Source organism: Tilletiopsis washingtonensis (genome assembly GCF_003144115.1).
Source record: "Tilletiopsis washingtonensis strain MCA 4186 unplaced genomic scaffold FA09scaffold_16, whole genome shotgun sequence".
In the NCBI taxonomy this organism is placed as follows: domain Eukaryota; kingdom Fungi; phylum Basidiomycota; class Exobasidiomycetes; order Entylomatales; genus Tilletiopsis; species Tilletiopsis washingtonensis.
The window spans coordinates 480,006-493,850 of NW_020312013.1; the positions used below are offsets into that span (position 1 = coordinate 480,006).

Sequence of the window (13,845 nt, forward strand, 5' to 3'; positions counted from 1 at the left end):
GGCGCATTGCGCGCGAGAAACCTGGGAACGGTTCTGCATGGCGGCATGACAGGTGTCGGCGTGGCGAGCGGGGCCCATTTCCGCCGGCCCTGACAAGCCGGCGGGCAGGCAGCGAGTATGCGGCACTGCACCCCATTTTGTGGAGAGGCGCCTCATCGGTGCACGGCGGACCGGGGCTTTGCCACGCGGTGTGGGAGAGACAAACGAGCAGACCGACGAGCGTGCGCGTGCTGCCCGCGGCCCCAGACGAGACAGCTCGATCTGCTGCCGCGCGCCATGCGATGCGAATCGCACCGTGCTCGATTGCGTGCCGCTCAGCATGCAGCACGCAGCATCAGGAGCGTGGCGGCAGCGCAGAGTTGCAGCGCTGCAGGTCCAGCCGCTCAGGGCGCCCACATGCACCGTTGCGCAGCAGCCAGCGCCGCGTCTCTGGTACTTCGATGCGAGACACGCGACGCCGGCAGCTGTCAGCTGCCTCCGCTCCTGCTCCTGCATCTGCCTCCGGTGCCTGAAGCTGACCCGCCACAGCGCTCGTGTTCCAGCTCGCTGGACCGGACCCGCGCTCCGATGACCATCGGGCGCGTCGCAGCAGCACGCGGCGCGCCGCACGCCACAGCGCAAGCATGCCGGATCCTCGTCGTCGCTTGCATCCCGCAGACTCACACTTGCCGCTGCAGGCACACACGCGCAAGCACACGCCTCCATGCTGTCCTGCAGCAGCCAGCGGGACTGCTTCCCGCGTCTCATCCGCAGCAAGGTGACCCTCCTGCATCTGCCTCGCACACACGCACGCTCCGGATGCCTGCTCAGATATCGACGATGCCGGCAATGCAGACGGGCGATGCCTCTGCGCCGCCCTGCGGTGAGTGCATGCGCTGATAGCACCGTCTGCTTGTCGGTATGGCATGCATGACAGGTCAAGATGGACACGGGCAGCCCGGCTCTACTCTGGCCCCTGACGGACAGGATCAGCGGCCAGTCGTTGTGCTTGCCCACGCTTTCGGCCCGGAAGAGTGCCGCCTTGTCCGCCTGCAGTACTCGCCATGCCAAGCTGCTGCAGCACGGACCTCGAGGCACTGCAGTGATCGGCATCGAGACACTGCCGTATCCGGCGTGGACGAACTGCATAGCGGAACATGCCTCGTCGCGGCGAGTGCTCGTCACTTTTGTCGGGGCGTGAGAAAAGCCAGCCGCTCTGCGATTCCAACAGTCCGGCGCCTCTCTGCGATTCCAACAGTCCGGGGCCCTCCTCTCGTTGTATCTCTTCCTCACACTCCTCACGTCGCCATCGACGTAGCGTGACTTTGCTGCGCGTCATCTAGCGCTCGCGTTCACGCACGACTCGACGCTTCACACTCTCACCATGGCAGTCCTGGGCGGCCTCCTGACGCGTGCAGCGGGTGCGCAGAAGCGCGAAGCCGGCAAGACGGCCATCATCGGCTGCATCATCGCCGTCAACGTGATGCTCAGCGCGCTCTCCTGGATCCTTCCCGACTTCTGGTTCGTCTTCATGCCGTTCATCGCCGGTGCATGTCTCGTCAACTCGGCCATGGTGCTTTCGCTGCTCGGCTTTTGGGCGGTGCGCCGCACGCGCGCGGCGCTCAGCAAGCGACGCAGCGAGACGGGCATCGAGAAGGCCAAGCGCCATGTGCCGGGACTGGATGTGCGCGGCATTGCATTCGTCGTGCCGTGCTACAACGAGTCGCAGCAGGAGATCGAGGACACACTGCACTCGCTTCTGGCACAGGAAGACATGGAGCGGCACCGCCGCGTCTTTGTCGTCTGCTGCGACGGCCGCGTCAAGGCTCGCGGCGCCGAGAAGGAGACGTCGCGCATCCTCACGGAGAACATCTTTGCTCCCTCGAGCGGACGCTCGGTCGTCTACGTGCACACGACGTACCTCCGCGCCTATCGTACCTGGCTCGGCGACTGGATCGACATTGAGTTCCAGTGCGGCATGTACCACGGCGTGCCCTACATTCTCCTCATCAAGGCGGCCAACCGTGGCAAGCGCGACACGCTCATCCTCGTCCGCTCGCTGCTGCACAAGTACAACCTGCGCGCCGACCCGCGCTCGACGCGCTACAGCGCCGAGTTCTTCGAGAGCTTCGCGGTGAGTGCAGCAGGGACTCTGTCTTGAGGTGCAGAGCGCTAATGTCTGTCTCGATGCAGCGGGCCAGCGCCGAAATCAGCATCTTCGATTATGACTACCTCGTAGGCACCGACGCGGACACGACGTTTGCGCCCGAGTGCTCGCGCCGCCTCATGGCCACGCTCGAGGAGGACTCGAATATTGCAGGCGTGGCCGGCATCGTGCGCGTGCGCTTCCGCGCCGGCAGTACCGGCTTCTGGACGCTCTACCAGCACGCCGAGTACCTGCGCGGCCAGGTGCTGCGGCGCCTGCACCAGAGCGAGGTGACGCGCCAGGTCACCTGCCTGCCGGGCGCCTGCCAGATGTTCCGCGTGCGCGAGAGCACCTGCGGCGACCAGATCATGGCGCTCTTCGGCCGCCATCCCAAGGACGACGACGGACTCTTCAGCGTCGTGCGCGCCTTCGGTGGCGAGGACCGCAATCACGGTGAGTCTCGCCGAGGCACGCGCGCTCTGGCCTCCGACTCACGCCTCGCACACTCTCAGTCGCGCTGCTCTTCACGCTCTTTCCGAAGGACACGACCCGCATCTGCGTTCGCGCACACAGCTACACCGACCCGCCGATGAGCTGGAAGGTCTTCCTCTCGCAGCGCCGCCGCTGGTCGCTCTCGACACAGACGAACAACCTGATTACCATCTTCGGCCGCGGGCAGAACCACTGGGAGCGCATCTGCTCGATCATCGACATCGTCATCTGGCTGATCCCCGTGTTCATCTTCATCACCCTGGCTCAGGTGATCCGCGCCTTTGTGCACCACTCGAACTTGCCTCTTCTGCTCGGCCTCTCGTCGCTCATTGTTCTGCCGTGGCTGTGGACCATCGCGTCGGTGTTCTGGGTGCCGAACGACGGCAAGGAACGCTGGCGTTACGTCGTTGGCCTCGTCCTACTCCTCTTCTGCGCCTCGGGCATCAATCTCGTCGTCACGGCGTACACCATCTGGAACATGACCGACTACTCTTGGGGCAAGACACGCGCCCTCGAGAAAGGCGAGGAGGACGCCGCCACGCCTGCGCCGCTGCCGACCGCCGCCACGGGCCCGGACACGGTCGACTGCCTCCCTACGCTGAGCCACGACCGGCGGCAGGCCACCGATAGCGATCACGACTCCGCTCTTCGGCACGACATCGACAGCGACAAGGCTTCAAGCAAGTTTGAGCAGAGCTCCGCTCGCGACTCCGCCCACGAGCAAAGCCAGCCTCGTTCGTGAGGCGATGTACCCAGAGCGAGGCTATGCCTCCGAGACTCTTGAACACACACACCCCTCCGGGCCTTCCCACACACACCCTCTTTTTCGCACCCTGATTCTGCCCGTGTCGCCTGAAATACACACACTCCTTCCCTGTGCACTGAAGTGCAGCCTCCGATGGCGTGCTCGCACTGCCTCTGGATGAGCTGCAACTCGCAGCCCGCCAGCGGCCTCCCGCGAGCGACCATCCTGCTCAGCGCCCGACGCTCCCCAACGTGCTGCAATGCAGATGCAGAGTGAGACAAAGAGCGCTTATGCACATCTGAGCCCGCCGGCCAAACAAGCGGCGAAGGAGCAGGACAGGTCAGAATCGCATGAGCGCTTCATGCGCCGCTTTGGCAACAAGCGCGCACAAGCCGCGAGCGGAAACAGGCCGCGTCGTCCTGCGATCGTTCCGGGCTGCAGCGGGACTCCCGCGAACGTGGCGGAGAGCCGAAGGAGGCCCCTCTCTGGCTCCCGAGAGTCGAGAGCGTCTCGAAGGATGCTGTGCGGTGCGGGCTGCGGACCCTCGACGCGCCACGGTCGCTGTGCTGGCCGCGCGGCGCGGCGCCTGAGCGACAAGAGGCTGCGCTCTGGGCGCGCCTCCGGGCTTGTCCATGCGAGGATAGAGCAAGCCTGCATCGCCGCAGCGAGCCACCAATGTGGGCCAGCCTTCGCTGAGCATCCCTTAAAGCGGACACAGGCGGTGTGTGTGCCCCTCGTATGAGCGTCAGTTGTTCGTGCGTGCCTCTCCGGTCATCATGTTCTTGTCTCTACGCGCTCTCGTCCTCGTCCTCTCTTCGCTCGCGCTCTGCCATGCTGCCGCGCTCGACGGGCCATCGCTGGAGCGCCGAGACGCGCGGCCGACTCGCACACAGACCAACGCCGCTGCTGCGGCGACGATCCTGACGCCGGAAGAGGCTTGCGTGCGCTATCACCTGCCGGAAGTGACGAAGCTGCTCGACGAAGTAAGTCGGGTGTCTTTGCCGAACGCGGCTCCTGGCTCACCTCAAGCAGTTCCCTCCTTTGTGGCAGACGGCAACGCCCGTCAGCCAGGCGGCCAAGGATCTCTTCGCCGCCATCGAGCCGGGCATTCCTGACATTGCCATCAAGGGCCAGCCTCCGGCAGCAGGCGTGGCGTCGACGGGCTACAACGTGACGGAGGATCCCGACTGCTGGTGGACGAGTCCCTTGCACTGCGTCACGCCCAAGCATGCCGGCCTGCCCGACGACCTTTACCGCTGCGAAGAGCCGCGCACGCTCGGTCTCACCTTCGACGACGGCCCCAATTGCTCGCACAATGCGCTCTACGACGAGCTGAACCGTCGGAACCAGGCGAGTGGCAGCTGTGCTGCTGGCAGAGCACGTCACTCACCTCAGACGCTCGAACAGAAAGTCACACTCTTCTACATCGGCAGCAACATTGCGATGTGGCCGCTCGAGGCGCAGCGGGGCATCGTCGACGGCCACGAGGTCTGCTTGCACAGGTGAGCGCAGCAGTCTGGCTGCGATTCGAGATGGTAACGTCTGACCACTTCTGCTACAGCTGGTCGCACCCGTACCTGACCGGCCTCACCAATGAGGAGGTCTGGGCCGAGCTGTACTACAGTCTGCGCATCTCGCAGGCCGTCATGGGCATCACGCCGACCTGCTTCCGCCCGCCGTACGGCGACATCGACGACCGGTGCGTGGAGAGAGTCACAGCAATCCGCCGCACACGTGCTGATCTAGCACCTCTACAGCGTGCGGTACATTGCCAACTCGCTGGGCGTGCGCGTCATGATCTGGAATGCGGACACGCACGACTACGAAGCATCGCTGCTACCTTCCGAGGAGATGGGCAGGGCGCAGGTCCTCGACAACTACGCCGCGCTGGAGGAGTCGGCACGCAACGGCACATTCGACCGCTCGGGCGCCGTTGTGCTGTCGCACGAGCTGCGCAATCTGACCATGCAGCTCGCTGTTGAGGCGCTGCCGGGCCTGCAAGATGCGTTCGAGCATGTCATGCCCGTCGGCGTGTGCGCCAAGTGGGTAGCTCCAGGTCGCTCGTCTCGGTTCAAGTCGCTGACGTCGACGCTCGCAGCATCACGCGTCCGTATCTCGAGGACATCCTCTCTCCCAACTTCGGCGACTACGCCGCCGGCAACCTGCTGCCGCTCGGCCTGCCCGCCGGCGGCTTCATGCGCATTGCCGACACGCTCGTGCCCGAGGCCGACGTGGGCCAGACGATTCGAGCGTTCACTGCTGCGCACCCGCCCAACCGCACGCGCCAGGCGGATGTGCTGCTCAACACCGTCTTCCCCACGACGCCGTACGCGGCGAATGGCAACATGACGCTGCCGCCGCCGGGCCCCGAGCCGCCGCTGGGCTCTGCGCTGCTGCGCACCGCCATCATCCTCGGCACGGGCGCCGGCGTGCTGCTCGTCACGCTGCTCGTCGTCGTGCGCATCCTGCTGCGCAACCGCAAGCCGAAGCCGTCGAGCAAGACCGAGGTGGCCGGCACCGCGCCGGCTGCTGCCGCATCCGCGACGAGCGTCGCCGGCGAGACGGACGCGGGCAGCGAGCCGTACAAGGTGCACCTCGGCGACGCGACGCCGATGAGCGAGGCCTCGGGCACGCTGCGCCGCTGAGCAGATCCGACACGCCGCGGCGCCTGTACATAGAGACGGCCGCTCGCAATACCCACTCATTGACGTGCTCTGCTGCAGCGTCGAGTGACTGCTTGGCGGTGCATCGTGGCGTCCGCATGCTAGCTGCTGAGGCTGATGTTCCCGACGGCGTCTGCTGACGCCGAGAGAAGAAGTGGGCGAGCGTGTGCGTCGACGAAGAGACGACGAGGCAGGTGCTGGCGCCGTCACGTTACGCGTCGAGGCCGCGTTCCTGACGTCGGAAGCAGGTCATCAGCCCGACGTCCGACGTCCGTAGCGCGGCGCAGCGATGCAAGCGATGCGTTTTTCCGCACGTCGTCGACAGCATTCGGGCTGCGGAGCGTGCCGGAGAGGCGGAGGCTGTCCTGCGAGGATGCAGCGAGCGGAAGGTGCGGCTCAGCGAGGGCGGCGCCGGCGGAGCGCCGCACCCCGTCCGAGCGAGTGGATGCCGAGAAGAGAGATGCGGCTGCCATGCGGCGCTTGCGCCTGCTCGTGCGCCGAGCGTGCGATGTGGAGCCCCCGATGCATCGAAACGACGCTTGCGCCGGTCGCTGATGCGTGCTTACGGCAGCGCACAGAGGGCTGTGCTGGTCCTGTGCGACGTCAGACCACGGCGTACAAGCGCGTGTGAAGCTGATGCTGGCGAGTCGAGTCTAGTGTGGGGCGGACGGCGACGCTTCCGACGGGAGGGGACATGCACGGGCGAGAGAGGCCGCACGCTGGGTGCTACCGACTCGAGCGTCGTTTGTCGGGCCGCGCGCGCTCTCGCGATGCGATGCGTGGTCTGCTGCGGCGCTGCCGCTGATGCGCTGAGCGCGGCGCGTTGCAGCTGCAGCGAAGCCGCGGATGCGGCGCACAGAAGCGTGAAGGCCGTAGCAGCAGAGGAAGGCAGGGCGGGAAGCAGCGATGCGGCGATGCCCGCTGCTCCGAGCGGCCGGGCGTGCGGCCGTAGCGCTGAAAGACGGCGCAACAGATCGTGCGCACGAGACAAGCAACGCGCAAACCGAGCAGGCTCAAGCATGAAGCTCCGCTCGGCGAAGCAGCACCGAGAAGGAGGCCGAGCTGCGCTTGCATGCTCCACTCCGCTCGCACGAAGGTGCCTGGCCGAGGCCGCGGCCGATGGTCTGATCCCAGCTCATGCACAGCTGCGCATCGCCTTGCTCCTCTCCACAGCCTCTCTCGCGCACCCTTGCCGACCCCAGCGCGCCGCTCCTTCAGCTTCTTGCCCCGGCTGCGCTGCGCCTCAGCTCGGCGCCCAGCCGCGCGACCTCGCTGCCTCGCGGCATCTTCGCCTGCCGCTGCGCACCTCTCGCATTCCTCTCTTTGCAGCCACGCCGTCGTGACGCTCTGCGGCCCTCGGCCGCGCCTTGACGCACTTTCCACCGCGCTCTGAGCCTGCTCCGGCCCGCCGCGCTCAGCCTGCATGGCCGGCCCAGGCGAGGCATCCGGCTCGGGCAGCGGCAGCGTCGGTGGTGCAGGCTTTGCGCATGGCGCAGCGCTGGGAGCGCAGGTGCGTTCGCAGCCCGTGTGGTTCCAGCCGGCACCCGGCAGCGCCGCATCTGGCCTCTCCCTCACGCAGCTGGCCGATGCCTTCGTCGACACGGCGGGCGCCGGGCCTTCGGGCGCGCCTGATGCGTCGGCACGCAGCAGCGGCGCAGCGGATGGAGTGGCGCAGGAGGATATGGCGTTCTGGCAAGCCTTCTTCGAGACGCCGGCGGGCGGGAGCGCCGCGCAAGGCCCGCACGCCGGCTCAATGGCGCAAGACCCAGGCGGTGGCAGCTGGCACGCCGGCCCCTCGGTGATGCGGCCTGCACCAAGCCAGCCGCACGACTTTGCACCGGAGATGGCGCCTTTCCCGCCCAGCTCGTCCGCCAGCTTTGAGCTGGAGCCAAGCTGGGCGCCGACCTCACTGCCAGCGGTGCCACTGGCGCCTTCGAGGTCGCACGATGAGCGGCGAGCCTCCACGAGCGCCGCAGCATGGCGAGACTTCGAAGCGACGTCTGCTCCGTATGCTGGCTCAGCGCCAACAGCGGACAGCGCGAGCACGCTCCAGCGGCCCCAGCCCGGCATATCGCACTTGGGAAGCGCAGAGGGCGCGCCTCCACCTCGTCCGCGGCAGCCCGACTCGCTCTCGCCAGACAGCGCAAGTCTCGGCATTGGCGATGGCCCTTCCGCTTTCGTCTTTCCGCCACTCAGTACAGCGGGCATGGCGCCTTCTCTTGCGCTACCACACGCGCCCCCCGAAGGGCAGCCGCTCGAGACGACGCCTCCTCCCACTGCCGCGGCAGGCGACGGCAAGCGCGCCTCAGTGGCATGTCTGCTGTGCCGCAAGCGCAAGCTACGTTGCGACCAGGCACAGCCATGCATGCAGTGCGAGCGCCGAGGCCTGCAGTGCGCATACGAGCTGACGGCGAGCCAGGTGCACCGTACCGACGACAGCGTGCTGCGCCGCAAGCAGAGCATGACCTCGCAGGGCGCCTTGGGCCGGCCGGCGCCGGCGAGTTCACACGATTTGGCAGGCCAGAGACCCTCGCCGCCGCAAAAGCGCAGTTTCGTTGCTTCGCCGCCTCCTTCCTCTGCGCGCGACGCAGAGGTCAGCGGTATGACGCGAGCAGACGACGGCTTCGGCGTCGACGACATGCCCGAGCGGAGGCGCCGCATCCGTAGTGCACGTGATGTGCGCAACGACCGCCTGCATGCCAGTGGTCTGGCCTCCACGGAGCCGCAGCAGGATGTGGCATGGGTAACATGTGCGCCGGCGGGCCTCGTAAGCGCCATGGAGAAGGTGCGCTTGGCCGACGAGAGTGATGGCGAGGAGGATGCTGGCAGCAACTCGTCGGAGGTCGAGGAGCCGCAGCTTGGACGAGAAGTCAGCGGCGATCACCTCATGAATGGCTGGTACGACGATCTGCTCGGCGAGCTGGGCAGTGTGCGCGCCAATGCGTAAGTAGCACTGTCGAATGTCCTTGCCCGCGTGTGTGCTCACGGCAGAGACTCAGGACACGCCGTCTGCGAGGCCTGCTGCTCGGCTTCACAGCTCGACACACCGTCACCTGTCTCGTGCTGCACACGCCAACGCTGCTAGAGCCCACATTCTCCGAGTCGCGGCGGCGCAGCGTGCACCCAGCACTGTACTTTGCCATTGCGAGCATCGCTGTCGTCGATCACGAGATGGACCGGTGTGTGACGTGTCTCAAAGCCGCAGAACGCATCTACTGACCTGCGACCAGGCTTGAGCCCATCACTGGAGTAGTCGAAGAAGCTAGCCCGGCGACGCGTGCTCTATCCGAGCGGCTCTCGGCCCGCGCTTTGCAGTACATCCAGACGGACGCCATCTCGCAAGCCAGCTCCGGCATGACGATCCAAGCCGCTCAGAGCGCTCAGGTCCTGGCGCTGATCAAGCGGGGCGATCTGCGCGTGTCGCTGCTGGAGCTTATTACGCGCGTCGTCGAGTCGCTAGGCCTCATGCGCCTCGTCAAGCTCGAAGACCCCGAGTCGGCGCGGCCCATAAAGCCGCACAATCCAGCTTACTACGAGCTGCCGCGTCCGCCGCCGCCGGGCACTACAAGCGTAGCAGAGGTGCGCAGAGAGCTCATTGTGCGGCTCTGCTGGGCGCGGGCAGTGCACAGCGCAAGGCGGGTGCAGACTTGGCCGTGAGTGCCCATCAAGCCTCTTGCAACCATACATCCCGCTGACGGCACATGCAGGGATGTCATGCCGGAGAAGTACAAGTTCGAGGAAATCATCCCTGCGCCCGGCCACTGGTCTGCGCAAGACTTCCTGCGCCAGCACCAGCTCAACTCCAGTCTCGAGCTGTACTTTGTCTCGGTGAGCTCTGCTGATGTCGCTGCCGCTGGCTCGCTCCGCTGACATACTGGTGCGCAGCGCCACCTGTTCAAGGTCGCCGCGTGGTGCTACTACATCGGCCACCGTGCGCTCATGTGGCCGAAGCCCAGCATCACCAGGTAAGGCCGCACATGGCGTGTCACATGGCGGGCGCTCACCTCTGCTCCGTCGTAGTCCGTTCCAAGCTGTCGGCGTGTTCCGCCGAGCGCTGGCCACCGCGTCGCAGATCGAGGAAGCAGAGAGCCACTTTCCCTTCTTCCGGCCGAAGGACAACAACGACCTGATCCGCACCGTCCTCGGCCGGCATTGCCTGGGCGTCGGCACGGTGCTGACGAAGCTGCGTCTCAATCTCTATCAAGTGAGCGGCCGTGCAAGCCTGTCGCACACGCACCCAGCTTACATCTTCGTCTCAGCGCGGCAGAATCTGGCGCGGCCGCAACGAGGACGTCTCCGCCTCCGTCACGGCGCCCTCTGGCCTGCCGCATTCAACCGACGTATACCTGAGCTATCTGCCGCACATGATTGCGCGCATCGAGAGCGACTACGCCTCCTACAAGGAGACGGGCGTCTTTGCGTCGACGCTCTACGAGGTCAACTGCTGGCAGCGCCACGTCGCCTTTGCGACCGAGCTCTTCCGCGTCACGCGCTGCGAGCTCTTCGTCGGGCCCATTCAGCGCATGATCGCTGCCGTCTCGGCACAGGTCGAGGCGCGTTCGCCAATGCCGCCCAGTCCCGCATACGAGAGCGTCGACTGGCCGGCGCTCAAGACTAAAATCGCCACAGTGCTCGCCAAGCGTCGCTCGTCCGAGTCGCCCCATGCCCCGCCCGTGCTCGGCCCGCAACCCTCACCCTGACCCTCGATACCTCGTCACACCAGTCACACCTGCATCTGATGCCTGTGCGTGTCCCCGCACAATGCATCTCTATTACCACCGCGTGCGTCCCTTGTGCATATCGTGACGTGCGCACGCTCAGCGCTTCGCCTTCTTCGACTTGGGCCGCTGCGCGCCGGAGTCGCCGCGCTCGGTGCCGGCGCCCTTGCCGGCAACAAGGCGCTGCATGATGCGCTTGACCTCGCCGTCGGGCAGGTTGCTCGGGCTGTAGTAGGCTGCAAGACGTCGTGTCAGCGGGCCTGCAGGCGCAGCGTATCCCGAGAACCGACTCACTCGGTGCGTACTCCAGCAGCCACTCCGGGCGCACCTCGGTGATGGTGCGGATGAACTGCCAGCGTGAGGGTCAGCTGCTGCAGCGCATCCACGCACGCAGACTGCACTCACGTTGCGCGTCGTCAGCACAAACTCGTGGTAGAGCAGGAACGGCGGCATGCTCTCGATCGTCGAGCTCGGGTGCGGCGCGACGATCTGCCCGTCCATCGTCGCGTAGCTGCCCTTGCTGCCGGACGCCTCCTTGTGTGCCACCTGCATGAAGAAGCTGCCGACGCTTGTCAGCGGGTTCGATGCAGCGCTGCGGCAGCGTGTGGCTCACCCGCATGTGATCGCTTGCCGGATCTGTGTGTAGTAGTTCTTGTTCTCAAACGGCGTCGAGACGAGATCGAGGTCGTAGCGCTCCATCGTGCGCGAGAGCTGCTGCCGCACGTTGTCGGCCTGTTGCAGCGTGCGGTACGAGAGGAAGTTCTGCCAGCACCAGTTCGAGGCCGTCGACGGGTCCGGGCAGTCTGGGCAGGACGGCAAGCGTGAGCACAGCGCAGCGACGAGAGTTAGCGCGCACACTTACTCGTCTTGTAGGCGTGGTACACGTTCAGCAGGGTCAGGTGGTCGCCCTCGGGATGAGCAAAGGCAGCCCGTGCCTGGTCGGCCTGCTGCCGCTGCGCGTTTGGCCGCACGAACACGTTCGGCACCGAGAGCATCGCCGCCACGGTGAGAATTTCGTTGGAGCACTTGAACTCGGGGCTGATGATTAGCATCTTGGCCAGCTGCGGGTCGAGCGGGAATTCGGCCATGATGGTGCCGAGCGGCGTGAGGTTGCCCTCGTCGTCGAAGGCCGCGAGGTACTGAGGCGGTGTCAGCTGGGTGAGAAGACGGCAGATCTCGATCGGCTCACGTTCAGCAGCTCGAGCGCGCGCATGATCGTCTCGGGCGCTGTCACAGAGGCACGTCAGTGCAAGTCGGACGCTCGAGGCGCGTGCGCGTGCTCACCGGGCGGGTCCATGTAGTCAAAGGTGACGAGGTTGTCGATGCCGAGCTTCTTCAGCTCCAGCACCGTGTTGGCGAGGTTGGAGCGCAGGATCTCCGGGTACGTCTGCTCGATGAGCTCCGAGACAAAGTCCTTCTCGGTGTACAGCCGGAAGCACTTGCCGGGCCGCGTGCGTCCGGCGCGGCCCATGCGCTGCTGCGCCGACGCCTTGGAAATCGGCGACACGAGCAGCGACTCGACACGGATGCGCGGGTTGTACACCTTCTGCTTCGAGAAGCCGGGGTCCACGACGTAGACGATACCGTCGATCGTCAGCGACGTCTCGGCGATGTTGGTGCTGATCACGACCTTGCGGCCCGGCGGGCCGCCCTTCTTGAGCGGCTCGGGCGCCGGCTCGAAGATGCGCTGCTGCTGCGCCGGCGGCAGACTCGAGTACAGCGGCACCACCTTGAGCGGGCCGCAGAGGTCCGGCTGGCTCGAGCTGAGCTCGTCTGCCTCGGCCTTGATCTTGCGGCACGCGTCCTCGATCTCCTCCTCACCCGTGAGGAACACCAGCACGTCGCCCTCGTCCTCGGCCTGGTGGATCTGCAGCACAGTGCGGATCGCCGCCTCGAGATAGTCTGGCTCCGGCTCGGGCGTGTAGAACGTCTCTACGGGGAAGGTGCGGCCGGGCACGCGCAGCAGCGGTGCGTCGTTGAAGTACTTCTGGAACTTGAGCGCGTCGAGCGTGGCGGACATGACGATGATCTTCAGGTCTGGCCGACGCTTGGCCACGTCCTTGAGCAGGCCCATCAGAATGTCGGTTGCCAGCGTGCGCTCGTGCGCCTCGTCGAGGATGATGCAGCTATACCGCGAGAGCAGGTGGTCGTTCATCGCCTCGCGCAGCAGCATGCCGTCGGTCATGTACTTGAGGAACGTCGTGCGCCGGTCAGTGCAGTCCTCGAAACGGATCGTGTATCCGACCTCCTTGCCCAGCGCGACTGAAGCGGCGGACCAGTCAGAACAGCTCAAGAGCACACCTGCGGCTCGTCGCCGCGAGCAGCCTTGTCACGCCAACTCACCATCCATCTCCTCGGCCACGCGCTTCGCCACGCTCATGGCGGCGACACGACGCGGTTGCGTGCACGCAATCATGAGCGGCGCCTGCTGCCCATCGTCGCCCGTCACCTTCTTCGTGTGCGGCAGATCTGAGTATGCCACGAATTGCGGGATCCTGCAGACGGAATGTCGGTCAGCCCAGCTCCAGCTGCCCAAGCGGCCCCGGCGTGCTCCTCCACCCAGCCTCGTGGCGCTTCTGGCCACTCGTGCACATTGCACGAGCCACTCACTGCGTCGTCTTGCCACTGCCCGTCTCGCCGATCATGACCATGATCTGGCTTTCGTTGAACTTCTCGTAGAACTCGTCGATCTGGTTGTAGACGGGCAGCGCCTTGCGCTTCTCGAGAATGGCGCGGTAGCGGGCGCTGAAGGCGCGCCCGGGCGTGGCGGCGAAGGGATTGATGTCGCCGTCCATGGCGCGGCGCGCCTGCTCGCCCGTCACCTTGCGCGGGATGAAGCCGGCGAGCGGGTCTGAGCCGGCAGCAGCGGAGGAGGAGGCACCGCGCTCCTGCGGCGGCAGGTGGGCGAGGTAGGGGTTGTCGCGCGGCGCAGCCGGCGGCGGGCCCGGCGGCGGTCCTGGCGGGCCAGCCATGGTGGCAGAGAGCTCAAAAGAGGGAGAGTGGGTCCGCTGCTAGTGCGCTGCGAGGACGAGCGCGAGAGTGAGGCGGCAAGGAGAGGCGTGGTGGAGAAGACGGAGGCGGCGAGAAGCCTTGCTCGCCGCG

At 66.1% G+C, this 13,845-nt stretch overlaps 5 protein-coding genes across 5 annotated transcripts; 4 read left to right on the top strand and 1 right to left on the bottom strand.

Moving 5' to 3' along the window:
- Positions 1 to 993: 993 nt before the first annotated feature.
- Positions 994 to 3,471, top strand: FA09DRAFT_361858 (hypothetical protein). The gene is made up of 3 exons (XM_025745410.1): positions 994 to 2,113; positions 2,173 to 2,578; positions 2,638 to 3,471. The coding sequence occupies exons 1-3, from the start codon at positions 1,364 to 1,366 to the stop codon at positions 3,357 to 3,359; spliced, it is 1,878 nt and encodes a 625-aa protein (XP_025597003.1). The 5' UTR covers positions 994 to 1,363; the 3' UTR covers positions 3,360 to 3,471.
- Positions 3,472 to 4,138: 667 nt separating this feature from the next.
- On the top strand, positions 4,139 to 6,007 carry FA09DRAFT_340081 (glycoside hydrolase/deacetylase; the record flags this gene model as incomplete). The annotated part of the gene is made up of 5 exons (XM_025744286.1): positions 4,139 to 4,345; positions 4,395 to 4,864; positions 4,924 to 5,061; positions 5,120 to 5,404; positions 5,461 to 6,007. 5 exons carry the CDS (start codon positions 4,139 to 4,141, stop codon positions 6,005 to 6,007), a joined length of 1,647 nt encoding a protein of 548 aa, XP_025597004.1.
- A 1,014-nt stretch (positions 6,008 to 7,021) lies between these two features.
- Positions 7,022 to 9,719, top strand: FA09DRAFT_83889 (hypothetical protein). The gene is made up of 3 exons (XM_025745861.1): positions 7,022 to 8,428; positions 8,829 to 8,850; positions 9,317 to 9,719. The coding sequence occupies exons 1-3, from the start codon at positions 7,449 to 7,451 to the stop codon at positions 9,680 to 9,682; spliced, it is 1,368 nt and encodes a 455-aa protein (XP_025597005.1). The 5' UTR covers positions 7,022 to 7,448; the 3' UTR covers positions 9,683 to 9,719.
- On the top strand, positions 9,472 to 10,784 carry FA09DRAFT_83787 (hypothetical protein). Its single transcript, XM_025745860.1, has 4 exons — positions 9,472 to 9,678; positions 9,733 to 9,853; positions 9,911 to 10,229; positions 10,285 to 10,784. The coding sequence occupies exons 2-4, from the start codon at positions 9,735 to 9,737 to the stop codon at positions 10,723 to 10,725; spliced, it is 879 nt and encodes a 292-aa protein (XP_025597006.1). The 5' UTR covers positions 9,472 to 9,678; positions 9,733 to 9,734; the 3' UTR covers positions 10,726 to 10,784.
- FA09DRAFT_343865 (putative PRP43-involved in spliceosome disassembly) lies at positions 10,766 to 13,812 on the bottom strand. Its single transcript, XM_025744623.1, has 9 exons — positions 13,354 to 13,812; positions 13,087 to 13,238; positions 12,028 to 13,005; positions 11,933 to 11,970; positions 11,606 to 11,882; positions 11,357 to 11,546; positions 11,149 to 11,302; positions 11,038 to 11,092; positions 10,766 to 10,979 (listed from the first exon to the last, which is right to left on the bottom strand). The coding sequence occupies exons 1-9, from the start codon at positions 13,713 to 13,715 to the stop codon at positions 10,843 to 10,845; spliced, it is 2,343 nt and encodes a 780-aa protein (XP_025597007.1). The 5' UTR covers positions 13,716 to 13,812; the 3' UTR covers positions 10,766 to 10,842.
- Between the last annotated feature and the right edge of the window lie 33 nt (positions 13,813 to 13,845).